Source organism: Phalacrocorax aristotelis, chromosome 7 (genome assembly GCF_949628215.1).
Source record: "Phalacrocorax aristotelis chromosome 7, bGulAri2.1, whole genome shotgun sequence".
Classification (NCBI taxonomy): domain Eukaryota; kingdom Metazoa; phylum Chordata; class Aves; order Suliformes; family Phalacrocoracidae; genus Phalacrocorax; species Phalacrocorax aristotelis.
In genome coordinates, this window is record NC_134282.1 from 38,233,479 (window position 1) to 38,259,212 (window position 25,734).

General features: G+C 37.0%; 1 protein-coding gene across 10 annotated transcripts in view; it reads right to left on the bottom strand.

Moving 5' to 3' along the window:
- Nucleotides 1-3,856: 3,856 nt before the first annotated feature.
- The window catches only part of TJP1 (tight junction protein 1), a 160,275-nt gene continuing 138,397 nt past the window's right edge, over nt 3,857-25,734 (bottom strand). For 4 of the 10 annotated variants that reach the window (XM_075100161.1, XM_075100157.1, XM_075100165.1 and 1 more), the window contains 15 exons: nt 25,440-25,624; nt 25,223-25,318; nt 24,702-24,784; nt 23,481-23,691; nt 22,937-23,037; nt 21,407-21,760; nt 20,737-20,988; nt 19,048-19,947; nt 18,625-18,722; nt 17,887-18,111; nt 12,665-12,840; nt 11,718-12,159; nt 10,122-10,339; nt 8,722-8,865; nt 3,857-5,466 (listed from right to left, as the gene is read on the bottom strand). In XM_075100161.1, coding sequence (XP_074956262.1) covers nt 5,372-5,466; nt 8,722-8,865; nt 10,122-10,339; nt 11,718-12,159; nt 12,665-12,840; nt 17,887-18,111; nt 18,625-18,722; nt 19,048-19,947; nt 20,737-20,988; nt 21,407-21,760; nt 22,937-23,037; nt 23,481-23,691; nt 24,702-24,784; nt 25,223-25,318; nt 25,440-25,624 — 3,580 coding nt within the window. In that variant the 3' untranslated portion in view covers nt 3,857-5,371. The remainder of the gene's footprint in view (nt 5,467-8,721; nt 8,866-10,121; nt 10,340-11,717; nt 12,160-12,664; nt 12,841-17,886; nt 18,112-18,624; nt 18,723-19,047; nt 19,948-20,736; nt 20,989-21,406; nt 21,761-22,936; nt 23,038-23,480; nt 23,692-24,701; nt 24,785-25,222; nt 25,319-25,439; nt 25,625-25,734) is intronic. The other 6 variants (XM_075100160.1, XM_075100158.1, XM_075100167.1 and 3 more) reach the window with 6 other exon arrangements.

Genomic DNA, 25,734 nt, shown 5'->3' on the forward strand with positions numbered 1-25,734 from the left:
GTAGTCACTAACAGACTACAATTCATTTCCTTAGGAATCTTATTTTTTCAGTTTTCTAGCTAATTACAATTGAAGTCAATAAAAGGGACGCTTAGAACATAGCAATAGGTTAGCATTAGGATAACAATTAGAAAACTGAAGGTTTCTTTAGAGGGAATGATTTGCTGCAACAGATACATTATGCAATGGACATATGGTGTTTAACTGTACTGAGAACTTATTTTCAGGTTTAATGCAAATTTTTCAAGCCTATTTAAGTAACATGAGCAAAGCTAAAGTGATCCTACTGGTTTGTGTACCTGTCCAACTCACCTCTCCCCAGCCTTATCATAAGAGCTCTTGCCTGTTACCACATCCTTACACTACCTTTCAGAGTAGCAACAATGCTCAGCAAATTTTGTCATGCTGAGAAAAGTAACAGACTCCTGAATACACAGAATTGCAGCAGCATTAATGTTTTACAGAAACTGTTAAACTTCTGAGACTCTCCCCACTGTTCACAGTTTTTATTTCAGTTGTCCCCAGGTGAGCTGAAGTTCCATCCCTTGTGTCTATCATCCATCCATCTGGCTGTTGTCGTCAGTGTCCAGAGTCCGTCCCCTTCCTCCCCCACCCTCCAATAAACTTGGAATAGACATACAGGACATCAGGTCAGAAGTGCAAGAGAACACCACAAAATAGAGCAAGCTGTCACAGACACAGAAAACACATGACATTCCTGGTTTGATAATGGTCTGTAGTGGTACCAAACACTGGCATTTATAATCCAAAACCAGAGAAAGGTACTGGAAGTACTCCCGGCTTGAAGATCTTCACAGAGAGCAAGCCACAATGCAAAAAAACCCCCAAAACCTAAAAACCCAAGATGTACGCACAAAACCCAAGATAGACCCCTAACCACAAGTAAAGCACCCGATTTCTTCAGACAAAAGTGTAACATCTTTTACCACTTTCATGAGATACATGGAATAGATGATCTGTCGATGTCCAATTATGTAACTCAAACCATAGTTATCTCCTTGCCAGCAACCAGTATCAGTGACAGATACCAAACCCACCTTACAAGTGGCCTCTCCAGGCCAAGGGAACAGTTGCACATTTTGCATTCTTCTCCACTCTTCCATTGTCACTTTGTCAATGTCAGACATGACAAGCAATAGGCTGTTAATGCTGCATGCTAAACTTCCAACAGGAACTTTCATACATATTGTCTCAAGGCAGATTAGAGTAATTTTGGAATCAACATTAGTGAATTAACAACTAACAAAAGTTAGCCTGAAATTTGTTCTTGTCATTCTAAGCGTAAGTTGTGCTCTCTGCTCTTTTCCCCCACATTCACACAGTGGCAATTCTAGTCACACAGCAGCATGCAAAACTAAGTGTTTATCTTTCTTCACTTTTAGTCTCCTTTATTACTCCCACAGTAACAAAATAAGACAATCACTTGTAGACACAGGTTCTGTTTTGGACCTGTGCTCTGCATCTTACACAGTAAAGTCACTGACAGACAGCTGTACGTGCTAAAACTTCATTTCACAGCAATTTGGAATGTTCTATAAGTGCTTCACATTTAACTAAGGTAACTAGGATAGCACCGTTGCTTCCCACCAAAACATCCTTTTATCTTTGTCAAAGCTGGGTTTCAAGCCAAGTTCAGTGATAGCACAATTATTTTAGTGCCACCAGAATGACAACTGTTTGGCATAGAGCCGAGTAGTCCACAGTATTCATGCCAATAAAAACTCTAATAAATATAATTTATGTCTACATGTGTGTGCACAGCCAGCTTCAGATACTTTCACTAATGTTAAGCATATTTATTCTCAGATGCTTGCTCACAGGGTCAGACTGCACAGTTCATTTATATATAATGAAATAGTTTTACCCATTTGTTTGATCTTGCCAATGGATGGAGCTTAACTGCCAGAGAACCCTATATGTAATGGACCACCACTATCACACAGTGAGGCTTCTACAAATGCTTTCCTCACAAGTGACTTAGGTATTAAGAAAACATTTTTCAGACACGCTTAACACCTTTTATTCTCCAAATCTGCATAGCTTTGATTTCTGTCATCTGGTCCAGGTTACGTCATAGCAGAGGATCTTCAACCAGACCCTAAACACACTGCTGATTTGCTTTAGCTAACCCAGGTTGGCAGGAACAGAAAAGTACTTTTACAACCATAACTTGTTGTGTGGGTAGTCGAATACTCATTACTATTTTTCTTGAAAAAATAAAAGAAATAAACTTTTTTAAATAAGAACCTAAGTCAGAAGGGTGAACAGTAATTCTGTATCCATCATCTGTTTCCACCATTGAAGCCATTTGTTTAGAAAGGAGCAAAAGACTTGACATTTACCTTATTAAAACTTCTGTACAATTTGCAGGGCTAAAGCTGGCCAGTACAATGCTGAGACAAATAGGAAGAATTGTGAGATGCAAGGTTTTTTTAAGTTCACATTAAATAATGAATAGAGAATAATAGTAAATTAAAATATTACATGTGAACTTCCCTCCTGCAGAGCCTAGCCTATATAGAATAGGCAAGGGACAAAATCTCCTGCAAGGATAGATTCCAAAACCACCGTTATTTTAAAATAAGAAAATATGTTATTTCAGCACAGTTATTCTCAATGGCAATGTTTTAACCCAAAAGCATTGAGATTTAAGGACAAGGAAGACATGCATGTTGTTTAACTTAGCCACTTCAATAAACATTCCTGCAGATAGACAGTAAAAGACAATTCCTTTGACAGGCTGCCTAGCAGTAGAGAATTGCCACATTCTGGAACAGCATCGGCTTTCTCATTTCATTTATGAAATGACAGCAGAGCAAAGCTATCACTTTTTTTTTCATTTTGATAGAAAAACATGGCCGTACACCTTTTAACAGAAAAGCAGAAACATTATCTGGATCACTACAGTAAAAGCGACTCAGGACTGTTACACCTTAAAACATTCTAGACTCAGGATGTCCAAGACACAAATGACACCACTGCAAGTAGTGCATGCAGCATAACTCCAGCGTTCCTCAAGTCAACTGACTGACTCCTTTTGTAGTGTTTCACATACTTCTAAGATCTGAACTAGAAAAGAACACCTAGAAATTTTAGCGTTAGTATTTTCCCCAAGATGCTTTGCATGCCATTTCAAAAGCTTCCTTTTTTGCTGATTCAGATAAAATACCACCAATATATTACCAGTAAGACAAATGAAAAAATGCCATCCAGCCAAGAACAGGTTTTTTGCTATTAAAATTTTCTGCCTGCTCCTGGAGTTTAGGTAAGCCATGAAGAGTCGTAGCAATAGTAGTGAATGTATCCTCTAGGGCAAGTCATGCCTGGTCAGTAAAAGTACAGAAAGGAAACATCAGGGTTATGCACTGTTTCCCAGCTTTATTTAAAAATAACTTCTAGACTTTATTTTCTCCTAAAGAACAACAATAGCTTATTAGTTAGCCACTGAGTACTCTAAACAGGCCTGATAATGGGATTCTGTAGGAATATCTTTAAAATTTTATAACTAGAGTATGTGCAAATCTACATGCTGGAATACCACTAAAGTATTTGGAAGAGTAGGTATAGTAAGTAAACTAGCACCAACATAGTGATTCAAGGGACAAGTCTACCACTCCTGCTTGTATTGAATATTTCCAATAGATCCACACTGGAGTTCATCATTTCAGAAGCCCTGCTGTAGACAACTCCAACTGACTCCACAAAAGAGCTCTGCTTTGTGTATGAACATACGGCAGAATCCAGCTGTCTACTTATATAGGAAAAAAGATATCAAAATTGATTTTGTCACGTTCACATAAATGCATTTCAGAAACAATAAGGTACTACAATCTCCTTTATTATTTTAAAAACAGTTTTATTCTGTATATTTAGAAATGTGTAATTTTAATAACTGCAGAGAAAAAATCAGCCACACCTGAATAGCTAATAACTCATTAACAGAATGCAGTGGTATATTATCTAAACAGTAGTAGTGCCATTGTGCTGTAATAAATTGTATATTAGTAAAAAAATACATTTCAGGGCACATGGTATAGCATCCTTATGACAAATTACAGTAGGGATACTTTAAGAATTTAATCAAAGTAGAGATTTTGAGTTATATTCTTTAAATGCAGCACTTAAAAAGGTAACAACTTTGTGCATTTCTAAAAAATGTCCTTGTTCGTCCTCTGTAGAAATGCTGCTTTATTGCTGCAGGTGTCAAAGTTCAAGGCTCAAAAGGTATGAGAATACAAAGATATCCTTAAGAAACTTTGTTTGTTTTTATATATATTTTTATATATAAAAAGGTAAAGCTTATAAAAGTTAATTTACAAACCAAGAACAAAAGTGGTATGCACGCATTATATACAAGCAGTCTATAACATCTACAAATTTTCAAATGCATAGCAGAAAACATACCATCATTTTCTTCTGGTTCTCTTCTGGCTGATGAGCACAAACAATACTTGTTCTCTAAACCAAACCCACAAGTCTTGTGTTTTTTGTGTTAGGTTTGGTGTGGGGTTTTTTTTGTTTGTTTGGTTTTGTTTTGTTTTTCCCTCCTCCTTCCCCAGTCTCTCATGATATATTATCTAGGTAAGCACAAAAGCCATACAAACTTAATACAGAGAACTATGAGAGCTAAGACTATTTAAAACATGAGGGTAAGGCATCCCTGCTGGTTAATAGGTCTGTAATAATGTAGTTAATTTACAAATCCACAGAGACAACTGAACCATAGTCATCCCACGTGCTTTTCCCCCTCCCCCAATTCTCATGACAATGTTTCCATATACAGTAAGTAGATGTGTTTGCGTTAGCCTCTCAGCAGAGGAAAACATCTAAACTGTGCTACCCCAAGTAGACTGCCATTTCATTGGACACATACACCAAAAGTTTTTTTAAAACTAGAGACCGAAATATAGTCTTGAGTTACACACACAGTTGTAAAAATGCAGACCAAATTGTGTTTTTGCCAGTAGAGTATGAACCAAATTCAGTTCCTCTGAATACAATTCCATTGGTACTTTCCAATTCTGAACAATGAAATACTAGTAGTGTCCTTAAAAAAAAAAAAGGAAACAAAACAAAACAAAAAAACCACAAAAGAACAACCAACAAACCAAAGCATACAGAACCTGCAAAAACCCTACCTTGTTCCCACTGTACAGTCCCTGCTTGTGGCATGTATTGTGACCATGGTTCAAAGAGTGTACTTGCTAAACCATTGTTAGTTAAAGCAAGATGCTTGAACACTAAGATCCATTATCACTTATAAAACAGTTTATACTTGATAGAATGGTTCAGTTTATATGTAAGGTCCATCTCAGTTTCACATTATTTACTCAGTCAGCTAACTTAATATTTAGAAGTGGTCAATTAGGACTGAGACACAGTTTGCTCCAACAAGATAGTTTGGATCCCCAGGAAGAGACTTGTTCTGCCAGGTTTTGGGGTCACCTGTGGGAGGAAAACACAATGCTGGTGTTTAGTATCCGCTGTCAAACAGTGTACATCTTGAAACAACCAAGCTTTTGGACAGGAGCTTTTAAGTTCTGAATCAACACCTGGGTTTTTTTGTTTGTTTGTTTGTTTTTTTAACTGCAGTTTGTATGTTATTAATAAAAATTAACCCTTTATTTTCATATAATGTAGGATAGATCAGTTACTCAAAACTGGTGCTGTAGCACTCAGGAATTGTTAAATATGAGTCATTCTACTCTACAGCATCAAAATAGTGCTTCCTATCTGAGAAGTGTTAACAGTGAATCAGATATTCACTGGCTCTTTCCTAAATTACCAGAAAAAAAGACATTTTAAGAGCTAATTTGGGTAGGATGCATTTGAAGGTTCTTGGAAAAGTTCTCAACATAGATGAGTCAAATAAGAAGTTATGTTGTAACTAAACACTATGACACACCGGTAGCTTTATTTTCTATTATGAGAATCACCTATATCCATCCAGTATACTCATTTACAAGCCTGAAATGCTGACATTCTAAAAAGGATTCTAGTTAACTGGCACGTGCTTTAAAATATTTACAACACATGTTATCTACTCATGGTCAAAGGTCTTGTGTAACATTCTGTTACAAGGGAAAGTCATCAGCTGTCATCTCACCAGATAAAGGCTACATTCCATCTGCACAGTCAATTGTCTCTTTCAGCTGGAGAAAGCATTCTTCGTTTACCCACCTAAAACCATGACTAAATGCTGCCACTATACAAAAAGTGTCATCATCCCACTATGGTAGAACAGTGAAAAACGCAATGAAGTTCTCTTTAGCCTTCCAGATAAATTACATTAAATAGCTTGGCCAAAACAGATCTGCCTTGGGAAATGTGCAACAAGTTAGAGAACCCAGTCACACAGACTGCATACACCTGAGACCTCTCTACAAACAAGGCTGATGTAAAGTCCACGTAATTTTCTTGAAGAACTCATGGAAACAAAGGATACAATGCACTGAGTGATGGCAACATCTGACGTAGGGACAAAGAATAGAAGCGGCTTATGTACAGTTAGAGAATGCAAACAGATTTACTGCAACCAGTCGAGACTACTTATTTTGGTCAAGAAGCTCAATAATGCTGGAGGATTTTTCATTTCATAGATGCAGGTAATTCCATTCAAAACTTACATGATCAAACATATTAGAAGAAGGATAAAACAGGACTATAGGACAACAGGGTCCTAGTCTTGCTCATGAGAAAACAGCAGACTTTTTTCCAACCTTTTCTCCTAAATACATAGTAAGGATTAGATTGTCGCCAGTGCAACCTCTAGCTGTTGAGGATGTTTTTCCCCATACTTACAACTGCTTTGGGGAAGGAAAAATAAAAATAATTCTTCAGTATTTTTTACTAATATATTCTAATAGGTGTGGCCATAAAAGGCAACTTTTCCACTCGGTTTTAATACCAGAATCATTCAAGTGTTTGAAGGGGTTTCACAGTAAGATATCAACATATGAGGCCTAAAAGTGGCAGAAAGGATGTTAGTAAGTGCAAATGCATGTCACTTTCAGGACAGAACATGGATACATTGAGAAAACATGAGGTAGAGCAGACAACTGCAGAGAAAAAAGCCCAGAACTGTATAAATTGTTATTGTACAGCCACCTCAAAAATCAGAGTCCCATAACCAACTAATTTAGAAAGAGAGAAAACAATTATTTATTTAAGACACAGTATGGTCTACTTACATATCATAGGACAGAATTGCCTAATTTTAAAGTTTGTCTCAAAAGAGCAATGTTATGATATACATCCCATTTCAGATTAACAGAATGTGGTGTTATATTTACAGTACAGAAAGTGTTAGTGTTTAAATATATACGCTCTTGCTCTCACCCACACATGCACACACATACATCCCACTTTGGAAAGGGAGAAAAATGTCTCAGTAACTGCAGTTATTGTTTAGATCATTTGAGTCCTCTCCCTTTACTTCAAGTAAGTTCATGAACAGGTGCCATTAGTTACAAAGGAAGTGTTGTGTCATTTTTGTACATATTTGTCGTATCTTTTGGGACCCTATCATTTATGAGTCCGTGTTTTAACACTGCCATGTATACACACATTGTTAAATCGATGCATGCAACACATGCATATAGTAGCTTATAAAAAAAACCAACTAAAAATTATTGCCATTAATACCTCTAGGTTATTTAATCCTCATCAAGGGGATTGATGCTTTAATCTTTCAAAGCATCACTGCTTTGGTGTTGACAGTGATAGATACATTAGTGACCAAAGATATGCATACATGGTGGCTTAAATGCTGTATACATAAGTACATCATTCAGTCATTACTTAGATCACACGTACACATTAATGGTTTGAACCTTCCACCATAAATTTTGAAGGTAGCTGAATAAAACCTTAAGACTTTTTCCCCAGATGTGCAAACGTTCCTTTTTAAATCTCTGTAACCTCAGAGCCACTTCATGAAATTGCTCGGAACTCGCCCAGAATTCTCAATTAGGCTCCTCACTGACAGTTTCAGCCAATACATTCTCCCCCTCATCCCAGAAAGCCACAGTGAGGTAAAAATGAACAGGCAATTAAAATTGCAACCTAGTTGCAAATTTTACTATTGAGCAGAAACTTCTGGGTAAAAGGCGGTAGAGGAGAAATAGGCAGAAGCAAGCAAGAAAAGTCTTGTGGAAAATCCAGCTACATTAGTATGAATTGTAAATGCTTTTACTGAACACTATAGTTTTCTTAAATGATCCAATTAGCATCAACTCACACACATGGAAACAGTTAACAAGCATTAAATCATGATTTATGAGCATGCAGATTTTTAAGATTTGCCAGAGTCCTATATGGTTAATCAAGTAACAGACGAACACCAGTTATGTTACAATGGCCAATCAGAGGTACATAATAATTTCCTCTCAGTTTTAGTACGACTGTCATTTCAAGTGTATTCAGCTGTAGCAGTCCTCAAGAAAGAAGACAGAATAGAAAAATACGATAATATTTAATAGACTAGAGATATTACTCTTTTTTGCTATCATGGTTTTAGCTATGAATTTGCAACATGAGTAAATGTAAGAAAGACATTTGTAATGAAAGTGAAATGGGAGAGTTTGACACAAATACAATGATTGAGTTCTTTATATTACACAGCATCACCTTTAGCCAAATTAACTTAAATTATACGATAGCACCCAAAAGCCCCAAAAGGACAGAGGGAGGACAGCATACCCGACGAGGAGTCGGAGGATTTTAGAGCAAAAGACCAACCATCAGGGGTCATAGACGCACAATGTGGCAGGCGCAGCTCCACTGGCTTCAGGAATTTTAGTCCATGAGGCCCACACATTACCAAGGGGCTAAGAAGTGTTTCACCTATAGTTAAGAGAAAGAACAACCTGTTACAGATTCTTCTTGTAATAGGTTCAGTGTTACATAATTACACTACACAGCTACTCAGCAACTTAAGTTTTAGAGAAAAATATGAATTATTTGACCTGTTAGTAAAGAATAGCACTTAGCAAGATTGTTTCTCACAGTCTCTTCAGAGCACTTAGTGACTTTTCAATGGAACATATCACAACTTCAAAATGAAAAAGGATAAACGAGCCTGATTGATTCATGTTGGGGATTACCCCCCTGCCCCCCCTAATTTCTAAGCAGGTGCAAAAGGAACAAAGATTAGGGGAAATCTGCAAGCAGCATTGCTCATGTTTGTTTTGCACTACAGATGCAATGACCTGCTTGTACGGAATTATGGCACACTGGGCTGATTAAAGCCTTCAGCAACTCATGAGCTTATGACCCTCTATCCTAGTAGTCAAAAAGAAAGCATACAAACAAGATTATTCAGTTGAGGAACAAGACACGTTTGGTTTATAAAGATTCAAAGTAACTGCAGATTGCAGGTAACGCTTTAACTGCACATTCATGAAATTAACCCCTTCAGTTTCTTGACTTGAGGAAATTAGGAATCTGACAGGTCAGCAAATGCATGTACACTGGACTAGTGGTATGAAAGACACTATGAAAAAATTGTTCAACTAAGATACACGACTCAACCCAGGAATATACTCAACTCAGGAATATACTTTTATTTTTATAAAAGTTAGAATGTTTTTTAAACCATGAAGCTGTTTTCTTTAGAGAAATTGAAAAAAAATAGAATGCTGGAGTACCTTCAAGTGTTGAAGTGAATTCCAAATATTTAACTCACGTCAAATTAGTTTAAATCATGTGCTTTACAATTGTTTTGGTCCTCACTGTGAGATGAAGAAATATTTCTAATAAGAACACCCAGAATAAATCCCTGCACTTTGTGAGGGAATCTACAATTTCAAAGGTTCTTAAAAAAAAAAAACTTAGAATATGCCTTTAGTGCACTAGGTAAGTTTTAAATCAGTACTTAAGTATACAAGTTAAGTATTTTCAAGTTAAAGTTCAGAGCCCTCCTATTGCTTGCAGCTTCCAACATTAAGCAGAATATTGCTTCCCTTATACTTCTTTTGAGATGTATACTCTGTATCTTCATACAGAAATATATTTTATATATTGAAGCATATTAAGATTTTTGCTGCTGTTAGAAAATAATTGTATTAAACAACTGAACAGCATACAGTGCCAGCTCTTACCTTTCTCTTTGTCCAAAGGTGGAAGTATACTATTGTCTCTGCAGACTTTGAAATATATTTCTTGCTCTATTCCCTCTGGAATGGCTCCTTGTGGTATAATAATACTAACTCCAGTCTCTATGGAGCTCAGTACACCACCATTGCTGTTAAATACACCTCTTGCTGTGGCTACAACAGTGTGTCCATCTTCTTCCTCCTCATCCTCGAGTGCTGAAGGGCTGAATATAAGACAGAAATCCTTGCAGTTTTATCAGTATTTTCTTCCTGAAAGTCAGTGGCATGCTTCCTCTAACATCTTAGCAGAGCACAGCCTAGAGTTGGGTAGCACTGATTTTAGGAAAACATTACATGTGTCCCACACTCAACTGTGCAGACAACTAAGGTGAAAGTAGATCAAGTTCTGCCATGAGAAGAGAACTTCCTCACAAAAAAACCCAAAACACCCACCAAAGCCCACAGACTCTGAAAGTGTTCAGAAACTAGTTAAAGCAAGAATTTGGACCACTTGAATCTTGTGTTTTCAAATGCGTCTCTGGGATCATACGGAAAGAGCTTGCCCCAGCGACACACTTCAGCTTAGTAAAACTAAACGTACTTAATATCTGAAAGTGTCTTTTTCCTCCCCAAAAATACCACAGGGAGCTAGAATTCTTATTCAAGCCACACTGAAAGAAAAGCCCTTAAAGAAAAAAGCCACCTACACAATTTTTTCCAGGTTGCCAGTATATAACTAAAGAGAAATAAATAACATTATCAAATGGCTAGTTTGAGTAGATTTCAGTCAATTTCTAAACTCAGAGAATCAGTAATTTCAAAATTTCTAGCAGTCTACAAAACTGTATAGCATCAAATCACTTCTCAGGTGCTTAAGAACAAATAGGATTCATTCTTCTATTACATTTCTCAGTCACTGAAACTTCAAGCAAGATTTCAAGTCTGGTTCATGTGTTATCACTTTGAAATCAAAGAATAATAAATCACTGTTCTGCAAATATTAGCGAGGAGAATTTAGCAAGTCAGCAAATATCTTAATATTGTAATACTATCTGTTGCTCTTGACATAGTTCTTATAGTCAAAAGCAGCTTGTGCTTGCCTAATATGCTTTAAGCAGTTGCTTTGCCTCATAGTAAAGACAACCAATATGAAACTGCAAAACTCTCTCTACCAGTATTTTTAAAATATCCCTTCCACAAGTGTACAATGAAGTCTCTTCCCTAAGCACACAGAATGAATATGATTTGGTGCAACCGCTAGCCTTAGAAATTAATTCCCTCTTCTAAAAACTAATTGAGAGGACAAATGATTACTATCTACACCAGAAGATTTATAATTATAGTATGAGAAATGCAAGATAAAACCCATGCCACTTTCTAATACCAGGATGCAAGATACAGGAACATAGGACATTAAGTATCTATCCAAATGCTCTTCAATGCTCTTTGGCAGAATTTTAGAATCATAGTATGAATCTTTCAACTATAACATCAATAGAAATTAAGAGGCACAGGAAAAAAAAAAAACCACCATATTTTTCACAGGTTTCACAGATGAACTCCTGTAGATGTACTAATGGAAAGAAAAAAGCAGCAGCTTACCTTACAGGAATGGCTTTAGGCACAGCATTGACATTATTTGGTTGATATTTAGGCTTGTCAACCTGTACAGCAAAGCTATCCATTCCACTATCAAACTCAGGAGGCTGTGATGAGCTGTGTGCTTTCAAAATTGGTTGAGGAGAATTTGGAGATTTTGATGGCAACTCTGGTTTATGTTGAGCTTCATTTGGCAAGAGATTATGGTTGAATTTAGGACTTTCAAACTTGCGCTCAAAGGGCCTTGCAGCACTAGTGTAAGGTTTTGTTGTAAAGCGGTTGTAAGAAGGAGTAACTGTTTTCTGAATCTGTTCAGTTCCATTAACTGGGCCTTTGTCAGGGAAGCTTTTCTGAGGATAGAAAGTGGACTGCACAGTGTCTTCTCTGGAGGATCTGAAAATTGCTGGCTTATTCTGAGGTGGAAGAGGATCAGACACAGAGGTAACTGAAACACAAATGAAGATACCAGAACTTGTCAGTAATGAACAGAAATTTCTAGTCATACACACTATGGCATAAGAATACATTTTAGTCAATTCTTAGTCTATATAAAATACATATATATAGGTTCAGCTTAGCTCTCTTAAATCCCCTCTCCTCCTATTATGTATGTTCAGCCAAGTTATCTAATGCTTCATTAAACAGATAATGTTAGATACAATGGTAAAACCTTTCAATAAAAAGGTTAGACTGATTTATTCCATGACAAAAAAAAAAAGAGACAGTCATAGTGATTATCACCTGGAAGTTACTGTTTCAGACAGGATCACCAAATCATTTCACAAAACTCAATCTCACTATAGTAAAAAACTAATTTTCACTAATAATTATTCCAAGTTTCAGTTAGACAACAACATAGTTACCAGTATAGACATACTGAAGCAACCACACAAGCACCTGCAAGTGACACTTGTTACCACATGACACAGGTTACCTTTCCAACTGCTCACCTTCAGAAAGTGCAGGCTTGTGATGTGCTGGGAGAGACAGGACAGGACTATTCATCGACTGAGGTTGTGTATACTGGACTGAAGGAGCAGGAGGAGGAGTTGTTACTTGAGGGAGTGGTTCATAGCGTTTTTCACTAACAGGCCTATCCATTGATTCAGTATCAGTTGTTTTTCCCCTGTTGAAATAGACAAAAAAACCAAACCATTTGACTGTTCAGTTTCCTCAGGGCTCTGAGCTCCTGCATTCATCACTATTTTTTTTCCTCTACAATCACCTGATTTCCACCTCTTCCTATACACATTAACACACTATTGTCTTTAATATCCTGTCTCAAGTATAAAAACATTTATTGATAAGCACAAGAGATTAAGACAGCACTGAATCTTTAGAAGATTAGTAACACAAACCATGGCAAACAAAAGGCAGATGACATTTCAGGTGTATTTGCATAATTGCCTACAAGATCTTCATTTTTCAGTTTCATTTGGGGTAATTTCAATGAAAAAATATCTCTAATTTAGCACATCTACAAAAAATAAATATAAATCCACTTTTTTGGGGGCTGGGCATGTTGGTTTTGAAAAGCATAATTAGTCAATAGGACAATGGATTCTAGAACAACTTTTCTAAATACACCTAGTATTTGAACAATGCCATCTTAATTAGAAATGTAATCAGCTTAAGCTTCACTAGCTTTATGTGCATAGCATAGATAACTTAAATTCTTATTTTCAAAACTTTTTTTTTTAATACTAGAAATATCTCTCCAAACGTTTATTTCAGGAAAATGATTTATTTCACACACATGTGTAATTTTGGACTACAAGATATTGCACTTGCTTTCAAAATTTGTGTGTTTAGATTTTTAAGTGCACATAATGCCTGTGATGAAATGTAACAGTGAGAGGACACCTGAAAACATCCTCACATCAAGAACAGTCTTACCACTTGATGTTCCTTTTCAAGTAGTCATAGCTAGTGTAAGAGCCAAGAAATCTAGGTGATGGCAAAGCAAACAGCAATAGAAGAATGAAAGAAAATAGTCATTCTATCTTGAGCATATTATTTCTTCACACTTTTTATGTTAGTCCTAGAAGTTCTCATATGACAAGATTGTCGAATCAAAGAGACACTACTTTTAACAGTGATGTTTCTGGTAAGACATATATCATATGCATATGTACAATGATCACCCCCTATGTCTACGATGATATTTTGTCAGTGAATTAGGGGGTGGTCAAGATCTCAAATTGTCAGGTACTGAAAGTAAGAACAAGATTACACTAAGCCATTTGTTACATTCTGTATAAGCAATGTTATTCAATAAATTGAAAAAAGTGAACAAAATGGAACTCCCATATTCTAACAATCTCTCACTTATGGTCCAATTTCCATTAGTTTCTTCAGTTTTAACATACACAGAATGATAATGGGTTTGTATTGGAAATCATTGGAATGTACTGAGGGTACGTTCATAGCAAATGTTTCTATAGCATTATCAGCTCATCTAAGAGCAGAGCCCACACCATAAATGGCTTCTGATTGTGTACAACAATTCTTAAAAGGGCGTCTTAGAACAACTGTTTATGACTATTAGGAGAGACAGAAAACCATAAGTATACTGATGACTTTGCCTTGATTTTTAACACTTGTCTTGCTTATATGTTGCAAGAAAATACTTCTTACATTAGAACAGCTTTCCCTCACCCCTTCATTTTCTGCATGCTGACAGAAATGTAACAGGCAACAATTTCGGACACCAACAGTCTTACTACTTCAGAAGAGTATGTTATGAAACTAGAAAAGGGCTGATCAACTTTTGAAAGTCTGCTTGATGACTACACGAAGGTGATGTTCAGTGAGCTAAACAGTATCTGTATGAATGTATCTCTAAAATCAGTGTTGCAAAATAGATAATTTTACATCTGCTATATAAGCTTCTGTTCCCACTGATTTTATATAAAGCCACTCATCCAACAACATAAGAAGTTATTACTGCACGTTGTCTTTATTCTAGGAGGGTAGAAGAGGCTTTCTGAGAAGACTGCCCACCTGAAATCACTGCCTCCCAGGGGGGATATTAACCAGTAGATGGCAGCACTGCAAAAGCCTGCTGAAAAAACACTCCACACCTGATCAGAACTGCTTGCCAGCTTTCTGAGGAATTACAAAATGAGGAAAGGTAGTACATTTTGATGGAGGGAGCAGAAGAGAGCTGTGACAACACAAACACAACCAGCACAAAGTTGTGCTTAATATGAAGCACATTCTTCTGTCATAAGCTCCTGACCACCATCAGCCACAGCCTCAACCGCATTGTTCAGAACTTGTATGCAATGAAAGCAGCCCACAACAAAATGCGTGCTTACAACTTATCAGTGTATAAATGAACTTCCTCTAATTATTGATCTGCTGTTTTCTAAGCTGTTTCCCACTTCATTTTTGTTACAAAACTGCTACTTCAATTTGAAATGAAGCAGAAATGAACCACTAGAAATAACCAGTGGGCAACAGGTTATAAGCCTCAGTATATAATAGAAAACTTAGCAAACTGCATTGCTCATCTTCAGTTCCCATTCAAAAAAGCTCCAACTCTAACAGACACGTAAGAGCTCAGCTAGAGCCGTTTAAACGGGCACCGTTTCTTACTTCTTCCTTGGATGAGGCTGTAACTGATCTTAACAGGAACAAATTGACTACTCTCAGCCACAGGGGTAGTAGTGTCATAAAATTGCTCCAACTGGAACCACTGAAACATGTCCATTTAAAACTCTACTATTTCCTCACATCAGGAGGCACTACCCCTTATCTTACCTATAGTTAGTGACAACTAACATGCAGACAGAGCATTACCCATAGAAAGCAGCTTTAGTAGTGGTGTAAGTTTCCTAAATGATGCAAATAAACCCCCAACAAATTAGAAGAGTAAACAAATTTGTATACACGTAATGGGAAAAATGCACACTTTCACAATACTTACTCTGTGGCAAAAAAAACTTTTAAACATTAATATTAAACATTAAATTATGTAAAACTGAAAAAGTTGTAGCTATTGCTTACGAATAAATAAAATCTGTCCTCTATACCCAGAATACATTATAAGGATTATGCAGGAGCAAAAGCTTGCATAAGCAACAGCTCCTGTATCATCCAAATTTAGTCCGGTTTATTTTTAGAAGGGTTTATTCACAGAATAACAATTACCATATAAATTAACTGGAAAAAAGATGAATAATGAGCAACAGGGTACAAACTGGGAGTCGGCAAAAGAAGATTCCTAACATGAATGCTTTCTCAAGACAATTGTTTTGTGTTTCCATGCAGCAACATTGCAGTATACTTTTAGAGGCAGTATTGTCCAATTGGCTAGTGTTCTTGTCTACCTCTTTCCACTTACTTCCATTAATATTTTAGTCTTTGTCTATTTGCACTGGACTACCCTGGGTAAATTTTCTTTCCCACGTCTGTCCCTTCCTATTAAGGGTTACATTCTTTTATAAAGAAAAAAACACAACACATTTTTGTCCCCTGACATATGAAACTATCAGCCTTAAAAACAGCATTATCTTATTCAAGAACTGAGCAGCCAAAGAATGGAAGTGTCATGGCAGACAGAAGTGGCAGGTAGAAGTATGGAACAATCTCTCTCAACTATTAGCTGTTCTGCAAAGATTCAATAGTTGTATGTGTTTCTCATGTTTTTCAGCATGTGTGACAAGACTGCAGAGGATAAATGCACAATGAAAGCTTGCAACACTATTTGCAGAATTTTAGTCTTCACAATTACTTGATCAAAGCTTACAACATTTCTCCCAAAGCATTACTTGCATTACGACGGCAACAGAGTCTATACCTACAGACCAAAATGGATGACCTCTGGGTAACATTGGTTTTTTTGTATGTGGGAACATAATTCTGAAAGCTACTGCAGTACAGTATAAGGCCAGCCAAGACTGTTTTTCTAGGTCTCTTCCTGTCATGTCCAGACAGCAGGACAGATATGTTCCCACATGCTTACCTGTGTCTTTCCATCAGAAGACACAGGACAAATGAAAAGGAAGGATAAAGAACATCCTTGACTGAGAATCAGAACTGGTTACAGATTACTACACATATTCCTTCCTTTGCATATTAAAATGAGTGAAACAGTTGTCCTATGTAGACTTCTTGATTAGGGGGAACAAAGTGAATCCTTTAAAACCGATGAAGCTTTTAGAAAGATTCCAATATTCTCAGTTCACAGAGGAATAAATTGGAGATGGCAGACAATATTATACAAGTAAGAACAGGATTCCCAAGTCCTAGCTCAAATCCTTTAAAACAAGCACCAGAACACAGTGTATCAAGTACATGAAAGACAGCTTGCACATGTACTTAACACTATAAAACTTCAGCAAGCCAGTTTATTCACTCTAAAGATCTCCTTTGGATTAAGGTCGCCAGATTTTCAGCCTGACCGGAAAGGAGGTTCCTTTCAAGCAGGAATGCAATCAAAGCCTTCAAAAATGCCTGATTTTTCAGCCTGCATGCAGCAAGCCAAGATAACTTCTCACAGTAACAGCTACAAACACATTTTTACAGTTCGAGTCAAAACGAATACTGGAAATTTAGATAACTGTGGAGAGTATTCAGAGTTTGGGTAAGCATCCTCCAAGAGAGCCAGTTCTTTACCTGAGCTAAATCTGTGCATGAGCTTTTACACAATTTCTCTATCAAAGTGTTCCAAATCAAGGAAGCACAACAATAAAGGAAACAGATGTTTCCATCAACAGATTAAATTCTGGCCTCAGCAATATTCCCTATAGGCTCAGTCGAACACAGCTAAAGCATACAAGCCTGTCTGCAGAACAAATGCATGCTGAACTGGAATAAACCAAAACCTTTGCTTTGAAAGATGTTTAAGCACTCAGTATTAGTCAGACTAAGGAAATAATTTGTTACATTCTATAACTAAGTGGTAAGCAAAAGTAGTAACATGTTGAAAGTTCTGCAACCTACAAGAATTATTTATTTCATTTACCAAAAGAAAACTTTTGCAGTTACAGGTTTTCAAACTAAAGCTATATCTTAACAGAGAAATTGGCTTAGTGAATACAAAATAACTTCAATTAGATACCACGAACCAGTGGAATTCCACTGACAGAGGCAGAATTTCTGTTTTAGTCCTCTATGCCTCCCTCCTTTTTCAAATTAAAAAAAAAAAGAAATCCCCTAAACTTACTTAGAATAACTGGTGAAATTCAGCTGATTCTGTGAATGTGTTGGTTTAGTGGGGTCAGAATGATGGCTGGCAGGAACCTGCGCAGATGGCTTATTTTCAAAACTTCGGCGATCAAAGTATGAGAGCTGCTTTCGATAATACTCTTCATCTTCTTCAGGATCATAATGATTTGAACGCACAATATCTTCAGGTGGCTTCGCTTGAGGTCTCTGTGGTTCTGGGGCCCTAACCAAGACAACAACATACAGTTGCCTTGCACAGTTGAACAAGCCTAAGTACCTGAATTAAAATTCTGTTTATAGCCTAGCTAGTAATAAAGCAACTAAAAGGTAATTCTTGTAACTGCACACTTTGCCTTTTTAACCTATATTGCATGGAAATTAGATAGCTGAGACGTAGCATAACAAAAGTAAATCCTTATTTACCTTCTACCTTACCTTTTTGCTTTTGCTTTACTAATTATCTCAATTAAAACGAGAAAAAAAAAAGGTAAGATTTATATATTTACTAAGTTTCTTCCTCAAAAATGCTGAAAAAAGGTATTGTGTCCTTCCCTCACTTCCCAATTATGTCCACGAGAACTGACTTTATGCCCTGCCTTACTATTAACACAGAAATCATATTCACACATTCCAACTCACCACTCTGCAGTTTTCAGTTTGAACCACTAAGATGTGTTTTCTGAATATTCTAATCTCATATTGAAAACCAAATTTAATTAATCAGTTGTGCATCTACCTGTAAGTTGTTTTGTCGTGTTCATACTGACTTTGAGAAGTTGCTTTTGGACCACCACTTGCAGTTGTGAGTATAGGCTTAGGTGCTAGTTCTGGAGGCTGTAAAGAAAAGGACAGCATATTCTCTTAGATTCTAACATTTAGAAAGATACAGCACTTTATAAGTAAGGCTTCCCCTCCCCTTCCCCCCAAAAAGAAAACCAGAATGAACCTAGTGAAAGATGAATTAGAAGAGTTTTCAGCACAGCAAGATCCCCAGTGTTTTTGCAGAAGTGTTCAGTTTCAGCTTTTAAAACATACTGCAGCTACGTTGCTAAGAGGCTATTCCACAAGCAGTAAAGCTTTCTTTCCAATACAATATTTTACCTCTTGCAATGTGGTCTTGTTAGCAAAAAGCAAGAATTAGAAAACTTGAATGACTTACCTTGACAGCTGATGTATCATTTGGTTCCTTCATTTTTTCCAAAGACGGTGATCTTCTTCGTTCAAATATCTTAACCCTACTTCGCACAGACTGGGGTTTCATGGCTGGATCTTCTTCTTCCTCTGCTAGAGATGGTGGTGTAGGCAGTGGTTTACTGTTAGAAGGCAAAACTTCTGTTTTGGTTTGTGATGGAGGGGGAGGAGGAAGAGAAACTCCTGAAGTGCTATGAGAAGGCTCATATTGTCCAGCTTTAGCATTATAAGCTTGAGGAGGACCTTGTTCATAGCCCCTTATATGTGGATCAAAGTACTGCTTCGGTTCAGGAGATCGAGATACGGCTGACTGGTATGGCTGAGCTTCTTGTTTGTATCTACCATGCGTGTCATATCCAGCAGTATGCTGATCTTCGTATCGCACTTGTGGTAAGCTGAAGTTTTTGGGTGCATGGTCATAGCGAGGTCTGCCATCATAGCTCACTGGAGGGGGTTCCTCAAAACGAGGTTGTGCTGGATAATAGCTGCGTTCTGTGCTCTCTTCTGTATTTTGTCTGGAATCAAGATCCCTAGGAGGCTGGTTTTCATAAACTGTTCTTGTTTGGTTGTAGGGCTGTTTTTCATCATAATATGCCCAGTGCTCCTCATATGGAGGCACACAGTCATCATAACGTAAGCGAGGGTCATAACCACGAGAAAATTGATCTACATAATTTGTAGAATCATACCTATATGTTGACTGTTCATAGTCTCTACTAGGTTGTTTTTCTGCATATTGAGCCTGGGATTCATAGGTCAGATTTGGGTCTCTTTCCTGTCTCTGTACTGGGTGATTAATTGCTGGCTGTTTTAAGACATAACTTTGTCTGGATGCTTCTTCATGAATATATTGATCCTTTCGGTATACCTGTTAAAGAGAGAGGTGTACTTCTCAGTTAAAATGAAGAGTATCTGCAGCTGCATTTGAAATGTAGTATTTTAAACAAACTTAAGTTTTTAACATTGGCTTTAGTTTTGTTTAAAAGCTGAATAGTTTGATGCAGTTGTTTGCAATCACAGGAACTTGGTGATTCAAGAGATCCCTTCCGGTCCTATTTAAGCTTTTAAGCAAACACACACAAGCAGATTAAAAGGGAAAGACAAAGGTATAGTCTCTTGTCTTTGGGGTTTGGTGTTAGGGGAGAGGGGCACGGAAGGAGAGGTGTGTGGTAAACACTTCTGCAGGTGGTGGGAAGAGTGGAAGTAAATCAATATACACATTTAAGTTAGTTCTAAGCATTGCTGAGGAGGTATATAAAGTCACCCAACAAATTGTATTCATCCTAATGATCAAGGATTTGGCATAATTTAAAGTATATGGAGATCTAGTGTGATTTTAGGAAAACATATTTTTCTCAGGGCCTCATTAATAAACAGCAGAACATTGACAAGCTAGAAGTCACAGAAAGTAAAATACAGAATGCAGTCTTTTTTAAAAAAAAAGCCATCTTTTTGAAAAGTGAAAAGTACATAGTTTGAAGCCATGCACACAAAACATTAGATGAGGCTTAGCAATTCAGACGCACTGTTTTTTGTAACCTGCATGATCTCTTATAGGAGAAAAATTAGAAAGAATTGTCCAAATGAGGGCAAAACAAAGATCATGGGCTAGCCTGATGTATAGCAGGAAATCAGCGCAACAATGTGGCACAGGTACCTTTGCTGGATCTATATGCGGCGATAAGGATGATGGCTCTTGATCTCTTAGGACTATATGAGCTCCCTCAGTACTTGATGTTCTTAAGGGGCCCGCTTGTGGTTGGTAAGAGTTGTAAGGAGCAGTAGTAGGCTCCTCCAGTCTGACATTAGTTAGGTTTACATTAGCATTTACTGCAGAGGTTGATGAGGTTGCAGGGTTTGATTCAGGCGACGGGGAAAGGTAAGGGACTGCAGGTGAGGCTTCTGCTTTCTGTGAAGTGTTTAAAATATTTTAAATATACCGCTGTTGAACCACTGTATGACTTTTTGATTTATATTAAAATAATTTAAATGATGCTTTGATCAACGCAGCTAGATGTAGAATGAAATGTACTGAAAGTATCATGCACTAGCATGTCCAGAAATTCATTATGTTGAAAATTTAAAAAGGAAAACATTTAATCAAAGCAGAACAGTATTTTAATACCCCTCCTGTCAGAATGAGTCACTAAAACAGGTAGGGAAAACTGATTATCCAAATCATTACAAGATGTTATTGTTGCTGTTGACAGTCTTGTACGCATTCACAATACTGGTAAGCAGACTATGAGCACAGATTTCTTGTTCAAGAGAACTTCCAACCTGAAGTAAACATATAGTGGTCACTGCATAAAATGTTACTTTCTTACCAGCTGAGAAGTAGTTGTTTTAAATCCTGAAGAATCTGTTCTGAGATTTGGCTGTGGCTGAGCTTGAGATGCATAAGTAGGGTAAGTTTGAGTTTCATGATGCATTCCAGAAGAATCCTCTCTAACGGGTTCAGAAGAACGTGTAATAGCAGATTCAGGAGGAGTCCCAACCTCATCATTCAGAGTTTCATCCAGTTCTTGATCAGTATAAGCACCCCCTTCTGTATCTGTGTCTTCATAATCAGATGTGTGTCTACTGTCTGTGCTGTACATAGAATATTCACTACCAGGAGCTGAGAGGTAAGAAAGGCGGTCATCGTGTAAATCAAGGTCATCACTTGTAGCACCATCTGCCTGTGTCAAACAAAGTTAAGAGTGCCTGTTTACTGAGATACCTTCTAAAGAATGTCCTTTTACTTGCAATGTCAAACTAGGTAATTTTTTTTGTGAATAATTAAGAACTGAACCAATGGAACATATCTATCTTTTTCTGAACCACAACAGAAAGTCTGGTGGCTGAAAAATAAGTTATATGCCAAACCCAGCAGCACAGCAAGAGTAGAATTCAGTAATTTATCACAGGGGAGGAGAAATTAGGTTGAATCATTGAAGGTGTTAAACTTACACCCAAAAGCCTTTTCTGCAGTCCAGCTATTTGAATCATTTTACTAAGGGGTCATGACTGTCAGTGTGAGGGAGGGGATAGTGCATAGTGTCCACAGAAATCAAAGTTTGGAAGAATACAAAGCTCCATTTTAAAGTTATATGATGATATTGGAATCATTAACTTGAAGGTTAATATAAGGAGGTGAAAGGAGCTCAATCTGAACAGAAATAGATGATCCAAATACTAAGAAACATGTAGCAATAGCTCATTCATCCTTTACTTATTTGTAGTTGGCACTTCGCTTGATATTAGTTCTTCAAGAGGATGGATCTAATGCGCATAGTGTAACATGCAGCTTGAGAAAGCACATATAGTTTTAGTGGGGAACAGAGAATACTAGCTTGTGACTTTGTATCTGTGTTCTTAGAACCAAGGAAACAGCTCTCAGAGAGGTCAGAAAGAACATGAAAATGCCACTTGCTTTTTTCTATCAACAAAAAAAATAGTTTATTATCAGGCCATCCCAGCCCCTGATACCAATGCAGCAGAACACCCAGAAGTTCTTTGATGAAAAAGCATCCAATCCCCAGAGTCTTCAAAGCAATAACAGATCCTTCAGCTAACAGTGGCAATGGGCAAATTATCTCACCTACTACACTGCCACATGCACAAGCACGACTGGTACAGCCCTCATTAACAGAATTGCACTAATATAGCGATAAATCAGTTTTAAGCAGTTCACACAGCCATGAGGCATTACTGCATTTGATCTTCAAAGGATGGTTAAAATGAGAGGCAAAAAAAGGAAAACAAATTTAATTCCACAAGTATCTGCCCATACCTGTAATACCAGTAAGGAGGAAAGAAAAAAAACTCTCACAAATAGAATTCTACAATTTTCCCCAAAACACATTATTTCTTACCTTTCCTTCTGAAACCCACACTAGTTGGTTCTGTTGTTGCTGAATTGCTTCCTTCAGAGCTCCATACCATCCTTCATTCATTGAATTCAAGTTAATAGTAGCTAGAAATAGAGCAGGTTAGTCTGATTTATGATTTGTGCAGAATTATGAGAAGGATCTGTACCACCAGTACAATATAAACTGGTAGCTTAAAACTCTTGAGATTTAAAGAGTCATGTAAATATTAGTATTCGAAGTACCCTTAAGGCCTGATGTGGTTTGGGACATTTCATCCCATAGGAAATACTGAGTTAACAGTAGCTTAGAATAGAGTGAGGCTTCAGTTTAGCCAGACTAAAAAAATAAAATTGCATCGTCTTAATATTTATTCAAACATTTGAGATGCACGCATCAATTAGCTATTGCTTATTGAACAAGGAAGCCTGAACAAGTCAACAGCTGCTTGACTTGATCCATTTGCAGAAAAGCCTGGAGGAAGAAGTTACTCTCATCTCACCTCCCCCTTCCTCTCAGAAATAATAATTCCGTAGATCTAATTACTTACTTGTAAAGAGGTGGTGATTATTTTTGCGTAGCTTGTGAGCTCTTTCATACAGCTTTCTGGCACTTTTTCGTGATTCTGGGCACAACCTCATTCTCATAGTCTTTACACCCTGCTTAGAATCAGGATTTAGGAACACTACAATAGGATACCACTGGGCATAATTCAGACGGTCCACTGCATTAGGAGTGACATCTAATAAAGCATGTTTGTCCTGTTGTGATAAAAAGGACAGAGGCAAGAAAGTGAATCACTTGTATATTAGATTTTTTGTTTTTTAAACATACTTCACAAGTTTATTTTCTATTACCTTTACAGTGTTCGTTGTTTCAAAGTGTTGATTTAAATTATTTTCCTATATGAATAATAGACTACATAGGCGTATACATTTTGAACTGTAGGACTGTAACTATGAGCTTTTTAATACTTAACGCCCTATTTTAAAAAATCTCCTCAATGTAAGCAAGCACTAAACTACGAGTAGTCCATTTCCTATTAGTATTCTGCTAATAAGAAAAAAAGAGTGAAACACAAGACCTAGTCTCATTACACATCTCAATCTTCCTTTTTTTTTTTTAAAAAAAAAATCACTCTGAATGCAAGAACTTGGCCAGCTTTCTTCCAGTGCAAGATTTATGTATGCAGTATCACCACTCTGCCGCTAGACTAGCTTCCCCCTCTCCTCCATTTGGGCATCTGAAAGGCTTGCAGTTTGTTTTTAAAGATATGAAAAGGTGAGTAGAACCTTGCATCATGAACTAATGTCACAAGTTTTAAATATATTAAGGAAGTGAGATAGAAGGACCCTTTCCCCTAGTTCTTGCACAAAAAAAAAATATGTTAAGTTATTAATTTGTAAATTGGGGTAAGACTAATGACTCCCTAAATAAAGTAACAATTTCTAGCTGTAATGTCACACCATGGCTTTAAGTGAAAGAGGAAACAGCTTAAAACAGCCTTGATGGAGAGAGGACAATACAGACACTCCCTGGAACAAAGCCCAAAATTACTTCTAGGCTGCCGTTACTAATATGGAGGAGGAATGGGGTGGTGGGTTTGGTGGTTGTTTTTTTTTTTTAATTAAGCAATAGAAAGATGGCAGTTATATTTAAAGCAAACACACTCATTAGTTATTCTTCTACATTTAAAACACCCAACACTTTACTTAATAATGCCAGTTTTACTCTTCTTGTATTAAGAGTACAGTGACAATAAAAGACTTACTCTATCGATTATCTGTTTTATAGTATGAAGACGAATAATGCCAGAACTACGTTGGTCAGTACCAGCATCTCTTGGTTCACTTTCTGGTAAAGAGGACACATAAAAAGTCCATAGTAAGTTTACAATGTATTATACATTTCCTCATTAAGCTAAACCAAGCCATTTCATATGTCAAATTGTCAACTCAGATTGAAGACACTCCTCCTGCTTCAAAGTACACAAAAATCTACCCACCAATTTGGCCATAAAAATCACTACATCTTTACAAAAGCACTTTAGAAATAGGATAACAAGGTACTGAATTAAAATTAAATTTAAGGCAGCTATAAATAGAACTAATATTACGGTTACCTTTAGAGAATTATCAGCAACCAAACAGTGAAAGAGCTTACATTTAGTCTGTTCTTTTATACTGTCAACATCTTGTTAAACATATTAACAGCTAAGGTAATAATATAGAAAATTTAGCCAAAGGAAGTTGACTATTTCATAACTGCAGAAAAACCTGATCTCACACTTACTTGCAATTTGAAAGATATCTGGTTCTTCTCTAGCAAGTTTCTCCCGTGCAACATCAGCTATTGGACCAAAAATGGTTACAGGTCTGAGAAACCCAGCTAGAATTGAAAGAAAAAAGGTCAAAATAAATTGATTGCTTAAAATAAATGCAAGATACTGTAAAATACATAGCAAGCCACACAAACCTGTTAACCTGCAACAGTAAGAATAAAGCCATACCTTCCCGAAGAACAACTCTTTCATATGCAGGAAACTTTGTCTGAACAGGTTGGGCAGAAAGATCTTCTCTGCTTTTTCGGAGATTTCTTTTTGAGCTACGCAAACCTCTGAATCTCCAAAAATCTGCTCGATCTCCTCCTGCTGTCTTTGGAAGCGTGTACTGTACGCTAGCTAGTTGCTCAGCTCTAAGATGACAACAAATCCCAACCAGTTATCAAGTCAGCTTCTGAAGTAATGCTTGATTAGCAAGCTTATACTGCCAAAACCCACTACCACCTGCTGAACCAAGTTTTCA